General features: G+C 31.1%; 1 protein-coding gene across 2 annotated transcripts; it reads right to left on the bottom strand.

Moving 5' to 3' along the window:
• Positions 1 to 948: 948 nt before the first annotated feature.
• Positions 949 to 6,980, bottom strand: LOC125051770 (syntaxin-12). Of its 2 annotated transcripts, none has more exons than XM_047652316.1 (6): positions 6,809 to 6,980; positions 6,227 to 6,459; positions 4,959 to 5,124; positions 4,625 to 4,753; positions 3,450 to 3,588; positions 949 to 3,021 (listed from the first exon to the last, which is right to left on the bottom strand). In XM_047652316.1, the coding sequence occupies exons 2-6, from the start codon at positions 6,451 to 6,453 to the stop codon at positions 2,846 to 2,848; spliced, it is 837 nt and encodes a 278-aa protein (XP_047508272.1). In that variant the 5' UTR covers positions 6,454 to 6,459; positions 6,809 to 6,980; the 3' UTR covers positions 949 to 2,845. The 2 variants fall into 2 exon arrangements, with proteins under 2 accessions (XP_047508272.1, XP_047508273.1); XM_047652317.1 differs by having other exon boundaries at positions 6,710 to 6,824.
• Positions 6,981 to 16,392: the final 9,412 nt, after the last annotated feature.

Genomic DNA, 16,392 nt, shown 5'->3' on the forward strand with positions numbered 1-16,392 from the left:
ATGAAGAGGCCAAGTGTTTAAGGGCCTGCAAGTAGTCGGTTAAAGACTCCCCATTTTTTTGCCGTCGCAAACGAAACACGTGCCGTTCCGCGATTTCGGACCTCTGAGGTTCTAAATGTTCTGTTACTAATTTGACTAACTCATCAAATGTCGAATCCTCAGGAAATCCTGGTGCACAAAGATCACACATGAGCATATATATTTCTTCTCCGACCACGGTCACCAGCATACTAACTTTTAATTCTTCGCTAATGTTATTCAATTTTATAAATTGTTTTACACGCCGAATATACGCTGGCCATTGCTTGGAACCGAAATTAAATGATTCAATTTTCCCAATCGACATTTTATACTTTTTTAATCGTTAAACCTCGTCGCCAAATGATACGTCAATAAAAGGCGGGCTCGGAAGACAGACTGATTTATTAATGTTCGTAATAGCAGGTAGGCGATAGATGCTACAATCATCACAACAGATAATAAATTAAAGTCAGCGGCCGGTTTGGTAGTATCGGCTGTTCTAATTTTATTAGTGTCAGCATTATAGGAAAGTCTGGCTGCAGCTACAATCCTAGCCTATCTTCAACTTCACGTAAGTTAAATAAAAAAGCAATGTGCCAATCAAATTCCCTAGAACGATAAAATCTGGTTGTTATGCTACGTATTCCATACAGTTCAGTATCGCTATCCATATGTAGTTAACACTGTACTTAATTAATTATTCTTACATGTACCATTGTCGGTTCCCGTTTTGGACCTTGGCGTATTAGTGGTTTCGTTATGACAACACCACTAATACAAACTAAACGACAGTAACATACATATGTATATCAATTAATAACAATACAAAAAAGTAAATACGTCAAAAATAACATTCGTTCACTCAAACCTTGCAAAATTGCTCCAATTTAAAAGAAAGTCAAAAAAAGGAAGTAAAATAAAACAATGTTTTATTGTTTAACAATATAATCGGGTCACGTGACATGCCATTCCTATACCTATTTAACGGCGAACTCAGTTAAAAATATTATTCGCCCGTTAAATACATAAATGTAGCAATTAAATAAGAAATACTGTGATACATGTATTATATTAAAATATAGAAATCGTTGCTTGAATACTTATCGTAGCATATAATATACACGACTATTATTCCTAATAGTGCCGGCGTACAAAATCTAGCATCATTACGGAGATCAGCGTTGCATATCTCTTAGAAAATGTATGAACTTTACTTACAAATCACATTTAAAAATTAAAGAAATGTTTAATAGACCATGTCTGCAGTGGAAACAACGCTATCTCTCGTAATATATGGTTATATACATGAGGAGTATAATCTCTCCAATATCAATTCATTAGAATGTAATAAATTATATTAATAATTAAAAGTTATTTCATTTGGGCAAATTTTTAACTCTTTATATCGCGCTATAAAGGAAATTAAGTAATAACTTTTTAAATTAAAAATATTGTAACCTATTAAAGTATACTCGTAATTGTTGTTTTATAGACAATTTAGAATAGGTATAAAAACACATAACATAGGTACAATCACTTACAATTATATAATAGAGTATTCTCGGGAATGTTTGCATTTATGTAATTGCATTGTATTATCATTAAACCAGCTGCGTTTTTATTTACCTATACTGTCGAAGATTACAAATATTGCACAAACCATCTAAATATAAAAACGTGTGCCATTTAAAACCATAAATATTAACCTCAAAGTGTCATAAATACACTATACCTATATTTTTTTTACATTTAGGGTGATACATATTAATTTAATTGTAAAAAAAAATCTTTCGTATTTTTAATAATAAAAAATCAACGTTGGCATATATTAATAATTAAATTCGTAAATTACATATTTTTTGGAGATTTGCAGTCAATTTAGGATTTCCTTAATTTGTCGGTATACGTAACACCTTGTTTTTGAGTTATTATACATTCAAAATTGTTTAATCATGCCTTAAAATTAAAAAAAAATAACATTTTTAAAGCAGCGCCGGTATTCTGTCATTTCTAATAGCGATACCGACCCCGTTTTATATGCAATATCAATGTAGTTTTCATATCGCCTTGCGATACAATGATATACAAAGAATCAGCATTGAAGTTGGAATCGCATTCGCTATTTTAATTTGCAGAATACCAGCGCAGTCCTTTAATCCTATTAAGAACTGTTAAGGACCAACCAGTTTATTTGGGCTTAAAGCAAGATCTACAACCACTATATACAGAATAGTGGGACAAGGGCCAGAGATGACTGGCCTTGTTATAGGCACGGCTAAATTCATAATTCAGAGGATATAAATAATATTTTTCACTACCCTGAGCCCTCATGCCCAAGGTTTTCTCTCTTCTTTCGTCTTAAGGACACGAGCCCTGACGTTTTAGTTTTTTTGAGGTTATTGGAATGGATGCTTTCAAAGGATCCACTCCGTGAGATTTAGATATATAAACATGTAAGTTTGGAAGTCAGTTATTCACTGCACTATGGGCGGCAAATAACCTACAAATAACGATTACGAAAGGGAAAAATGTGAATACCTTCATTGTTCATATGTGTTAACAGTATAATAAGTTTCTTAATTCAAATTTAAGGCGAATTTTCTAATGGTGCTAATTCTCACTACATTAAAATTTACCATATACATTTTTATCGCAATAATTTACACAGGGATTCACTTTATATGTTGTAAAATGGAGTACAATACTAAATTATTTTTTTATAAGAAACTTTTATAAAATATATGGTTAAATTGATAAGAATAAGCACAATTAGTTGTTATAATTGAATTTTTTATACGCAAGATATATCGGATATACAAAAAATCTATCTAAAAGCCTTAACAACCCACACAATAAGAAGGATGGCTAATATGATAGCAATCGTGATGAAAAAGAACATTCTCCTCCGGTACCTTCTTTGATATTCCGCAGCTTTCGCCAATTCATCAACTCCAGCCTCCACAGAGACACCGGCTGCCTCTATATGGCTTTCTACTGTATCTGGACACAAGATTAGTCAAAATTAATATCGGTCAGAATTACTCGAAAAAAGAGTACCGAGAGTTTTTTACGCCGGCTTTTTCTCTCGGCCTACACCCTCTGTCTTCTTTGCCGATGAGTAGGGATGCCTGCAGTTTCAAATTTAATGACGTGGAATAAGTGATACATGTATCTTATGTTCCATAATAAACATTTTTTATTTTATGAGACGCAATGTCTACGAAACCACCGTAAATGCAAGAAAAATTCTTAAGAATAGATTAACACACAAATATTTTTTTACGTGGTATATAAAATAGGGACAAACGTTTTATTGTCTTTTTCACTGATAATTTTCCATACCCTTTACAACTGAACAATTATAAATACTAATATAATAAAAAAATAATAAAACCAAATTAAGAAAAATAATTTCCTATACTACTAACCGATAGATTGTGCCTGGGCATTGACCATCACAGCAAGGTCCTGCATTATTTGATTCACATCTAACACATCAGCTTCAATCTTATTCATATAGGCCTCTTTCTCTAGCAGCATGCTCGTCTCAAATTGAACTAGACGCGCCTAAAAATTAAATAAAATCAATCAAATATTTAAAAGCTAAGTTAAATTAGAATAATTTTTATTTGAGTTAGAACTTAAATACTTATTACGCAATGGCATTTTCTTATATAACTTTGTTATTTTTATATTAAATAGACCAGATTTTTAGGATAATTAATTTGGTATTAATTTACTTCTTCCAAAATGGAAAAATAAGAAATTAAGCGTAAGAACTGGCCGTACGTAAAAAAAAGCAAGCGAGGATGGAACATTCCCTCTTTAGTGTGGAATTTTAATTTGGTCACACGTTACTAGTATGGATTTTCATTTTAAATAAAAATATACTTATAATAACATATTTACAAAAATCAGTATCAAATAAAGCGAGTGAATGCTATCCTAAATAAACACAACCTAAACTGACTTATCAGTTCAAATAATGCGCCACTAGATGGCGCTGACGGTCTTATAAAACGCGCTATCGTTGTTATTTTATATTGAGCTAAATACGCTCTGGTATTTTTCAAAGTGTGTCCATGGGCGACGGTTTCACTTACCGTTGTAAAAACTTTTTGTAAGGCCAACTTCACATATATGAAGAAGCCTAATAATAAACAGACTTATAAATAAGAATTAAGTAGTTATTACTAATTAAATAGTAAATACTACAACTAACGGTAAAAAATTATTAATATAATCAATAACAAGTGGTAGAGATTTTCAGTTATCGCTCGTGTTGAAAAATTAATAATTAAATGATACCAGCTTTTATTAAGTACATATTCTATTTGTCTAATGTGACTAATGTCTTTACAGAATAAGAAAAAATACAAAAAAGTCTTAAGCAGGTTCTAAATTCAATATAATATTGGACTGTAGTAGGTTAGAGATTACTGAAGATTAGTCCTTTTATTTTCTGATTCGAGACAACTGACAAATCACTGTTTCGGGATCTTCTACCAAAGAAGTTTAAAGGAATCAGGAGTTTGCTGTAATTAAATTATAATTTATTGGTGCTAGAATTTAATGTGGAGTCTTGATAGGCTACAATAATTACCTGTGCTTGTTGATTAGAAATTAGACTGGCCTCTTCGTCGTCAGCGATAGCCTGTCTCTCCAGTGCTTCGGGGTCATTCTTATTGCGAGGCTGAGTCGGCATATGGGCCGCCATCTTTTCGGTTACTTTCTAAAATTTTCGAAATATGATGTTAAATCGACCAACAGTTGGCTTTAAATTTGTGCCTGAATTTAATCCTCGTACCAATTGCTTAGAGTTATGAGGTACACGAATGAGGCTTAGCAGATTTTAATGCAGTTTTTATGAGTGAGAGTAACCAATGTCATAATTTTAATAATTTCACCTAAGAATCTTAATACTTTAATCTATTTACCTTCTGAACGGAAGAATAGTTAGCCAGAGCATCGCTGAAGGCTTGCGTAAGTCTCTCGACCTGCAATTTTTGCGGTTTATCGCCACGTCGGACAACTACGCCTAACCGCTGGATGTCGCGAGCAGTTGCCGATACTGAGCTATTCACTTTCTGTTGCGTGTCATGGCTAGAATGATAGGAATGTATTTACAATGAATTTGGAAAAATATTCTCTTGAATCTCTAAACTACCCGTCTAACTCGTATTACATAAATATAGTGCGCATAGGCATATTGAAAATTACATTAGGGCCGGGAACACCAAAGCTGAAGTAAACAATAATAATCTTGAATTGACGGTAAGAGATTTTTTAATTCATATTGTCTACATTAATCATGTCAATGATGGTCCCTACTCCATCTTGTGCGTAGCTAACTAAGAAGTAAGAACTAAGGAGTACCTGATAATGAAATATAAATTAAATGTTTTCTAACTATGATGGTAGTTGTCCGTGAAAAAGTAAATACGAAGGGACAGAGCTGTGCAATGATTAGTTAAAACATGTTTGGATCAACTAGCAGTAATAGCGCGTTGTATAAACCTACTCGGCCATCTAGTGTGGGAATTCAAAAGGATATTTTGTCACTTTATTATTAATTCTAAGCAACACACAAAGACAAAAGGTTATGATTTAACAGAGTTCAGTAAAGAATATCTCATCTATTACACGTACAGCTCCTTTGCGATTATTAATATTTTTAACTAGACTTTAGCTCTACCTTTAACTTAGGATTATCTACTAATTAGTGATGTTTGACCTATTTGATAAGTGTTACTTTCATTGAGAAGACTTACAATATTAGAAAATAAATATTATGGCTAACAACTTTAACCTAGATCACTAACTGACACACTTGTCTTAATTTATTTCTCGAACTAATTTTTTGATCTATTGTAAATATAAATTAATATTCATTGAACTATAATAAAATTCCTGATATTCAAACTTTACTAAATTGTTCTGCTGTAGCACCTATTTACCAGCTTAAGTAAGTATTTTTCTCATGTTTACAGAATATAAACAATTAAACTTTCAAGCATGTATTGTTTTATTTTGTTAAATTGCCAATCAAAAAAGTAAATAATTAAAACATTTAACTTACAGAAATTTAATAAAAGGAATACATAAGACTAATGTGATTAACATAACTGAATCTTAAACAAATCTGTATAATAAATAAAAGCATACCATATTTTACAATATTTATGTTTACTTAAGGATCACTTACATTTTGTCCCTTAGCTGTATACTATCGCTAGGTCCGCCAATCTGTTTCATCATTTTTTCTAAAGTGCGGAGACCACTATTTATAGTATTAACATTGTCAGCAATCCCTTCACTGAGGTTATACAACTCGGTGGGGCTAAAGTCTGCAAAGCCTACTGCAGGAGGTGCTGCAGTAGCCCCATAGTCACGACTGGAACCACTCTGACTCATCGGTTCTCGTTCTGACATCTTTTACTGAAAACAAAGCAATTATATAGACTTAAAACATAAATACAAGAGTACTTGTAAATAAGTATTTTAATGTTAGCGCTTATAACTTTCCATTCAATAGTAAATAAAATATTTATACAAAATTAATAGGACTGTGCTTAAAGAATAAGACAAGTAAAAAATGTGGATAGTTGTTATCCAGACTGTAAAGTCTGCATACTTTTCAAAATAATTTGCAATGGATATAAGTAGAAACAAAAAACTCATACTTTACCTTCACGTCGCAAAAGATTACTATTTTGCTAACGATGATTGATGATTCACTTTCCAATTGGAAATTCATAATATTTTACAATTATTTCGTAATACTTACATTATTTTTAACTTGAAGAACCGGTTTCACAATATCAAATAATCTAGAAACGTAAAACGAAATTCTCGTCTTCGTAGTTCGTACTAACAACGTACAGACAATTAAAAAAACATTCGTATTTGGTACTCAGGTCTCAGTACTTATCAGTATTCAGTGGTCATTTGAACATTTGTTGAAAGTTGAAACTTGTGAGTTGTGAATGGAAATTGGAAATTCAATTTTAGTCCTAGACGCATGTCATATGACAACTAACAAATGAAGTATGACAATGACTGCGACAGGCGACAAAATACACAGTATAAGCCAATATTCAAATTCTCCAATAGATGGCAGGTATTAACATTACTATATTATATTGTGTATTAGCTAAGCAATAAATGTCGTGTTCACCCTTAATTTTATTTGGATTTGTCCTTACAAAGAATCTTCGTATGTAGATAAGTAGTACGATTTAAATTTAGTTTATCTTCATTTTATAAATATCTAATACTGCTTTTGCTTTTATTTAGAGTAAATGTATATGATTAACGCTCACTATAATTTATTTTTTCACACTCCATGCCGGACACATAAAGCAGTCGACACCTGCAGCGTGATTAAAAAGTAATGTGAATCCTTGGAAAATAAAATGTATCGAGTTGTCTGAACAGAATCTTAATTTGCATCGTGAATACTAACGCACGCACTGCTTTTATTATTTACGACTCCCTACACGCACCGAACTTATTTTGTAGAAAATTGATAAATATACATAGGAAAAAGATAGCGGGTAGAGGCGTATGATACTGATTTAAATAAGACTTCTATTTATTTTCTAAATTAATTTTGAGATGAAACTTTTTTAACCGACGTCATTAAACGCGATCATCTTCGCGTATTTTGAAGTGGAAGGCATTTTTCTAGAAATGGTGTTTATTTTTGTTTCTAAAACTAATTTTGAAAATATCAACAAGTTAAACTAAAGTTATGACTTTTGTGTGCACAACATGTATTAAAATAATATAGAGTTTAATCACCTGCATTCGTTCGTAGCAAAACATGAGTTATTTTAATAAATCCAACAAAAAAATTAAAAGCGTCCATTAGCCGCATTCTGGCGGCGAGATACAACTATTGAGGTACTATCTAGACAAGTCTAGCAATTTAGACTTAAGTGCTGAGTTCCTGCCTTGAGCATCTTGCGCGAATGGAATTACTTTTGTATTTTTTGTTTCGTAAGACGTAAATATACAAATAAATCTGTTTTAGGCTTCTCGTTAGTGGCAGTTTTGTCCTGCCACTCCTACTAAGATAGACTTACTTGTCTTCTGCTAAGTTTCTATTCCTAAACCTCTGAACATTAAACTTTCAAATAGTTTGTTGAACAATAGATTAACAAACTATTAGAAATCATAATAGGTATATTTAATTATTTCAGATAACTTTAAGACTTAGGCAAGCCTATGGGTGTCATGAAATTTGTTAAATAATTTCAATATTGTTTATAACCATTATTTTCCTCTAGTAACATTAAAATTATTAATTAAATAATTCTATCAGATAAGAGATTTTTTAACAAGTATATATTGTTTATAACTGTTCCATAGTCTTGGGGCCACTAGATGGCTATAATATAAGGTGCCAAATGTATAATTAGACATAGATCCTTAGAAAGTTTATCTCATTACCGTACAACCCTTAACCTTTACAGTTTGTTGAACATCGACTAACGATCTGACATATGCGCAGGCGACGACATCTCGATGTTGCGGGTAAAATCAGTAAGCGTTTAAATTTTAAATGACTACTTTTCATACAAGTTGGAAAAGGAATATAATTTATGTCTATATAAGATTATGCAATACCATTAACTCACCAGCCTGACCCAGGCTACAACTCTTTGTTAGGATATAAAACTTTATTATTTATTAAACACTTCAAAGTATTAATTAGGCAAATCATTACGAATTAAATAAAATAGATATAAACGAACTGAACACACAATTAAATCATGATTTCTTAATTATGTTAGGTATACGATGTAGCCGGAAATGCTTGTACAATGGAGATTTATTGGAAGATATACTTTATATTACCCTTCACAGAAACAATTTTAATATAGGAAGTTTCGAAAGGTTTTTTTACATTTATAGTTTCTGGGTCTTTTAAAAGACAAGACCATTTGCAAAGTAACCACTTCGGTTGAACTGTAACACAACGACTGTAGATATGGAATAAACTAACAACGTTTTCTTCACTCTTTGCCACACACTAATTGGTGAACACTGATTGTTTAAAAAGATTTGCCCTGTACCTTTGTGCTAATTAAACTATGCGGTTTAAATTAATTTAGAGGCGAAAGCAGTAAGTGTTAATTCACTGTGTATATTCCTTCTAAAGATAAATAATATTCATTATACTAGTCAAATTACGACTGGCATAAATATATTGGGTTTAAACGAATGGTGGCAGTGCAGTGTTGGCCTAGTAGCTTCATCGTGCGACTCATCCCTGAGGTCGTATATTCGATCCCCGGCCGTGCACCAATGGACTTTCTATGTGCGCATTTAACATTCCCTCGAACGGTGAAGGAAAACAACATGAGGAAACCGATATATTAGACCCAAAAAGTCGACGACGTGTGTCAGGCACAGGAGACTGATCACCTACTTGCCTATTAGATTGAAAAGTGAACATGAAACAGATATAGAAATCTGAGGCCCTAACCTTAAGAGTTTGTAGCGCCACTGATTTATTTTTTATTTAAAGGAATATAATAAAAAACAGCTAACCGGATTAAATCTCCAATAATATAGAAGTAAATATATGTATAAATATATGTGTCAAATAAAGTTGTTGTTTACTTACAAATTAGCTGTACTATATTAAGTTTTATATTTATGGATAGATAATTATGTTTTTGTTCGTTTCGCCTTAATATGACTTTTAATACTTAACCTACCTTTTTAGATACCTACATACCAACAAATGGAACATTTTGCTATGCTACTCCATGGAGACTTTACTAGCTTTATAAAAGACGTGTACTAGTTAAGCGCATTGATAATTTACGGGAATTATAATTAACAAATTATCGTATCCACATCATATACCTACGTATGAAGTTAGCAGGAAGTTTACAAGCACGCGCGTCGTTTCCTCATTCGCAGGATGTTTTACCTACTATTAGCGGTTTCGATACGATACGTATAGGACTTGTAGAATAATTGATTGAACTATTGTAAGATAACTTACATTATGACGATACCAATCAATGAAATTTGTACTATTTACCTTTCTAAGATAATATGTATCTAATGTTACATCTCATATTTTACTTTGAACATTGTACAGGCAACAAAATACTCGGATGATTTTATTTATAGAAAATTGTTTTTTTTATGGAAAAAGTGTACCTACAGGCTTTTAAAATAAATAAAAAAATCATAAGAGTTAACGGGACAAACAATGATGTATTCCTTTAATACAAGCAAATTTCGTCGCTGAAATTCAGTTACTAAAGAGGGTTAAAACTCATACTGATTGATTCCCTTTATTATTATTAATCTACTAGGTATCCAATAAATGTCAAGTTGTAATTTGTAATTATTTTATAGTTTACATTTTATTTAGGTTTAAGTTGGCGCCTGGCAGATAGCACCGGTGACCTCAGAGCGCGGTGCTTTCCTCGCTCAACGAAGTATCGCAAATGCTGCCAGCATTAAAAATACACTGCCACAGGTACTAAACTTTTTAAATTTATTTTAGTTTTCTATTTATCCATTTCTAATTATTATTCAAAGTCAAAATCATTTATTCGTATAGGTAACACAATGTACACTTATGAACGCCTAAAAGAAGAAAAAATATATATATATATATATATGAAATGATTCTAATTATACATTATTACTATGTAGGTTAAGAATATTATAATACTATAAATAATATCAACATTTTTGTAATAATAATTTTATAGTAATAAAAATAGCTTGGAGTACAGAAGCATCGTTCGAAAATTTCAAATAAATTTCGCGGCAAAACGTATAAGCGCTAAGCCGTAGATCACCTAAATCGTTACGTGAGTGCTAAATAAACCGACTTATCTATAGTAGTGATTCAATAAAAGTTCCTATTTCGTTTGGCATCTATTTTCGTAGAACAGGTGTGGTTTGTGGCTCCATCAAGGTCAATGCAGTTACATATAAATACTCACCAGATTTTGCCTGTTCTATACTATGACCATTATAAGAAAGATTATTTCATGATTGCATTGAATTAGTTTTGTGTATCGTTCTTGACATCTACGTTGTTTAAATAAAATTCTCACAATTGTCATTAGGTAAAAATGTGTGTACCTATGTGTGTAGTTAAGATTCTATCAAATTTTTGGTATTTTAAGAATAAATTAAACATACCTAGATATTGATATAGCTTTTGTATAGTTTTATATCATCTATGTATAAATGCATTTACACGATTTACAGGTTCGACTGCCGCTAGAGCCGACAAAGACAGAAATATCAAAGAAGTGTCAGCTGTTATATCTGGAAGATATGCGTAACTTAACTACTTAATTACTTTGCATCATATTGGTAGATATTCTTTCAAAGGTAGAGGAAATCTCTATAACGAAACATCGATTAGTCAGAAATGATTTCTCCTAGCCTAAATATCAACAAAGTGAGGTTTTCATCATGTCAATCTTTAAAAATAATTTCAATATATTTTTTCTTTTATTATAATAAAAAATAAACTAAGTAAATGGTTTTTATTCGAAAATGTTCTGCGGTACGCAAATTATTTGATTTTTTTTAATGTACGGTCTAAGGTTAATTGTCAACATTGTAATGCCATTTCGTTGTCTATGCCTTTGTCAGACAATTGGTATGTACATGTTCCCGATTAGTTTTTTGTATTCCCATAGACCTCCTTAAATTTTTTGTTGTTTCTGTATATAATATTACGAATCCTATTCGATTTAACGTATTGTTTCAACGTTTAAACCTATTTTAAAAATCTCTATAAATGAAATTACCTATACTTTAAGTCTATTACACACGATAATGCTTTCGCGCACATATAAATTGTTTATGAAGATAAATGATGTGTAATGCACCTAATTTGCGTCATTAGCGACCGGAAGCGAGAACAATTGCGTACTTGCAGACCATGGGGTTGATCATTTGATCAATCAATATTAATAAGTAAAAAGCAAACTGGTCAAGCGTTGCTTTGCTTTTTTTGTTTGAAATAGGTTTTATACAAGCGAATAACAAATTGGAAAATGATTTAAGTGGGGTACAATCATGAAAGCATTTTGGGGATATTTTTGGGGGTCTCAATCATTTGTTATCATATATAAGTACGTATTTGTGATTTACAACCTGTATTATAGTAGTATTTCGTTTGTTACGCCGGTAATGAGACGTACCTTAGCATTAAATCTAATAAGTAAACCTTAAGTTAAGCAAGTCTTTGATATTAATAATGATATTAAGTTACTCATGTTTGCAATGGAATGAAAAGTTTCTTGGATTCGTTCTTTTGAGTGCAGTAATTTCTTTAAACAAACCAGAACTGATTCTGGTATTAAATGCAAAATACGCGCATAAATAAAATATATATTTTATTTTTTAATACTGACAATACTTATTATGTTCAAGTACTTGTAAGCTTTCATCCGGTGCAACGAACTTCAGAAGTCCGTGAAATTTGAAAACAATAGGCATGAATTATTAATTACTTGTCAAAAAGAATATTTTTAAAGTTATTATAGTACTTTGTCAATGTGTAGTATTATATATGTCTTATCCAATATTAGCTTTTCTTTCGTTAGCTTTTAATGAATGCAAGTTGCATCTTTAAAGTGATTGGTTAATTATTGTAATTAAGGATATAATAAGAGCATGTTTAGTGGTTCACAATATGTCAGTATGAATTTAGGATGTAAATTAACTAGAAAATAAATTCTGAGTAATTTATTTATATAGAAAGGTAACCATTATTGTACGTAATTGATGGCACAAAGAACACTTCAATTTTGTTATATTATCCTTTTACAACAAAAAACACACAAAATCAACTAACAAATGATAGGTTTAAACTAATAAATCATTTCCTTTAACTATCTGTTACTCTCGTATCAAATAGACCATTGAAAATCATAATATCTATTAATATTGTACAGCAAATTGTATCGTAATGCAATTGAAACATTAACATAATTTATAAGCAATAAATTTTAAGGGTAAGCTTTGCGTATAGCAATTACGCAGATCTCTCTATCAGAGATGAGAATATTCCAATTTGTATCATTTATTAGAAGTGAAGCAAAATATCTTCTGAAAGCGAGAATTGTATATTCTTTTGTTTTGTTTGTAATTTGACATTTCAAGACTAACAATATAAACGATAAAAAAATTAGGTTTCGTACTTCTAAACTAACTCTCCTTTGGTAATAGAATGTCTGATATAAGACAAAAACGAGTAGGTATGTCATAGATTAACAAGGACTTTAGTACGTTTTTAAATAAAGTAGGTTTTTAGCGTCACAATTTTTTGTAAATTTATTAAACTAAGTCTAAAAATAGCTAGAAATCCACAAAGATCTAATTGTATATAAACAATATACTTACTCAAACTTTGGTCTTATTGACTGGTACCAAAGAAAATAAACCAGTGAATCTCATCTTAACCGATACATAGTAATTAAGTCGGGCACTCAACTTGGTGCCTATAAATCCACACCGCCTTCCACACGATAGTAATTGAATTTACCACCAAACCTACTATTATAGGTAAATATTAATAATACCGATTATAACCGTTATTTATCCTTTATTAAATTTTAACCTTTTTTATTTAATGTCGACCACATTCCAGTACATTTTTTTAAATTAACTTAATTGACGATTCCAGATATGTCGATTACATTGACGACATTTGGATTTCATATATTTGACCGCTTTTAAGGCTCTGCAAATAGAATATATAAAGTTTTGGTAGTTTTTTATTTCAGATAATTTTGCCCTTTTTGATGGCAGTTTGTTTATCCCTTTACTGTAACGTTACGGGTGGCGATGAAGTCAGTAAAAGCGTTTTGTACTGCTGAGTGTTGAATTTTTTCTTCCTTATAAAATATTTTAATTTTAGAAGCTAATAAAGACATTACTTTACCTTTTCTTAAAAATTTAACCATAACATACCAGATTTTTGTATCAATAAAAGTGGGTGATTCTTCTTTGTTATTATATTAGCGCATTCATATATTATAATAGAAGCATTCATTCACCTATAACAAACTAAGCTTTTTTTTTAAATTCAATACATTTGTTCCTTTTGTTGTCCATCGTTTAGGCGGTTTACAGAACAACCAAATAGGTAACTATAAAACCTTTTCTTTTAATCTTTAATATATCAAGCGCTTTAAAAAAGCTTTTATCCTGACTTTTATCTATCAATGAGGTCACCTTAATGTGACCATTCTTTGATGCATTTCGTTTGATTTCCACGCTACTGTTTGATTAGACAAGTGTAAACAATTTGGGAAACAGAAGTTAATTGGGGTTAGGTTAATTTCGATTCGTTCTATTTCTACTAAATGGTCTTTGTTATTGGATTTAGATTCACCTCCTAAGATTTCATTTTATATTTTCAATGAAAAATATTTAGTATATAATTACTGAATTCATGTTAATTATTCAAACCGTGTGGCCCATTTCCTTTTCTCTAATTGTTACGTGCAAGAGTATTAATTAGAGTTTGAGTCAGAAATTAACAAGTTTTAGAAGTGAAAGTCGATGTATGCTCTATTTTTTATTGTTAATCATGCGCGATAATAAGAAACCCAAAACTTTGCAAAAGAAATTGAATAGATACAAAAAAACTGTTTTTTAATAATCATAAATGTTTCTTTTTTATTTCATCTGGTAAAATATTAATTTATTTTTAATAAGCAAGCAATGTTATTAAAAGACGTACTACAGATATCTAGGGAATTCAATCTTGAGTCGAGATCCTTAATTCGAGATCTCGTGGGATTAAGTATTAATCTCGCGCTAAATAAAACTTGAAATGAGCGTAAGGATAAAATTATCCTTACGCACATTTCAACATGGGCTCATGGTTTAGAATCTAGAAGCTTGAAGCTCCTATGTTATTGACTATAGGCTACGCTCTAGGCAATTTCAATACAAGCCCGTGTATTTCAGTCGATATTAAATCAAGTAAACGTCAAAGCTATCATGGAACGTAAATTCATAATAGTCGATGGTAATAATTTCTTGTTCTATCGAGTTGGGGCAAATCTCAACAACTAGATCATGGCAAGGTGATTTAGTACAATGCCAATAAAGCCCCGTATCCACTCGAAACGGCTATTATGTCGTGTGCGTCTTAGCTAGTGTTGTGCCAAGAGCTTGAACGAATATCGATTTTTGGTTTGTATAATATAATTAATGGTGAATACGGCAGTCCATTTTTCTGTCTGTTATATATGATCTTTTTACTAGGTTACTTCATCAAATGGCGTATACATATTTTATATTTATTTTCGTTCCCAGCATGAGATTATAGAATATATTTGACATATAGAAAGATAAAATCCATCGGTGTACAGCCTTATTTTTATTCATTTATTTATTAAAGTTTATCACATCATACCTAATGCTATATCCCAGTGTATGTTACAAGCTATCTTTCTCAAACGTTTCTTCAAACGTTACTTGAAAGTATATAGTGCGCAAGTATTTATAAGCTTGCACCGCTTTTAACATTTTTAGACTGTAAAATAAGCGTATACAACGCTGAAATTATAGCTTATTTTATATATTTATTTGAAAACATACAGTAAACATAGTTGTTTAACGTAAATAAGGAGTTTGTGCCATGTTCGTGCTTTCCGTAGTCTTTTAATAATAATCTTTTATTTTATAACAATACAAGAAACCGTAAATGTTCTGAAGACGATATCATAACAATCGATATATGATTAGCACAACACTTTTTTGGTTCCCCTGCATACAGCGCGCATTAAAATCGTTATTCAATTGAAGTGACCGTATTGTAGACCAATGATGGCACTTTATTTGACCATGTAGTACAATGCCGTGGGACATGTAATCACGCATTAATTATACGTATTATCATTTAGCATTCATTCAATTAGACGCAGAAGTATGTGACCTAAGAAACTTTTGCATTAGTTAAATGAGATTTAAATTTATGAGTTAAATCTCATAATATACCAATGTACAAACGCTAAACGGAGGATTAATTTAAAAAAAATGTTGTATATTGATTATATAAAGTAGCTAAGCAGTTTTACTTTTAACACATTAGTATAATGTAAACAGATAATTAAAATGTGACACGAACTTTCCGAATACATTTTATTTCTTCCACTTTACGATTCTCTGGTGATTCTTAGCCCATTACTTTTGATATGTGGCAACCCGAATTAATTTTATACTCACGACATTAGCGTCACTTGATCTCTTTTAATGCGGTTTCTATTTACGAACACATAAAACACGTTGATACGGGCGTCTGAAGGGTTTGTATAACTGTTAAACCATTTTCTATGTTGGACCTTCTTAATTATA

This window comes from Pieris napi, chromosome 8 (assembly GCF_905475465.1).
Source record: "Pieris napi chromosome 8, ilPieNapi1.2, whole genome shotgun sequence".
Classification (NCBI taxonomy): domain Eukaryota; kingdom Metazoa; phylum Arthropoda; class Insecta; order Lepidoptera; family Pieridae; genus Pieris; species Pieris napi.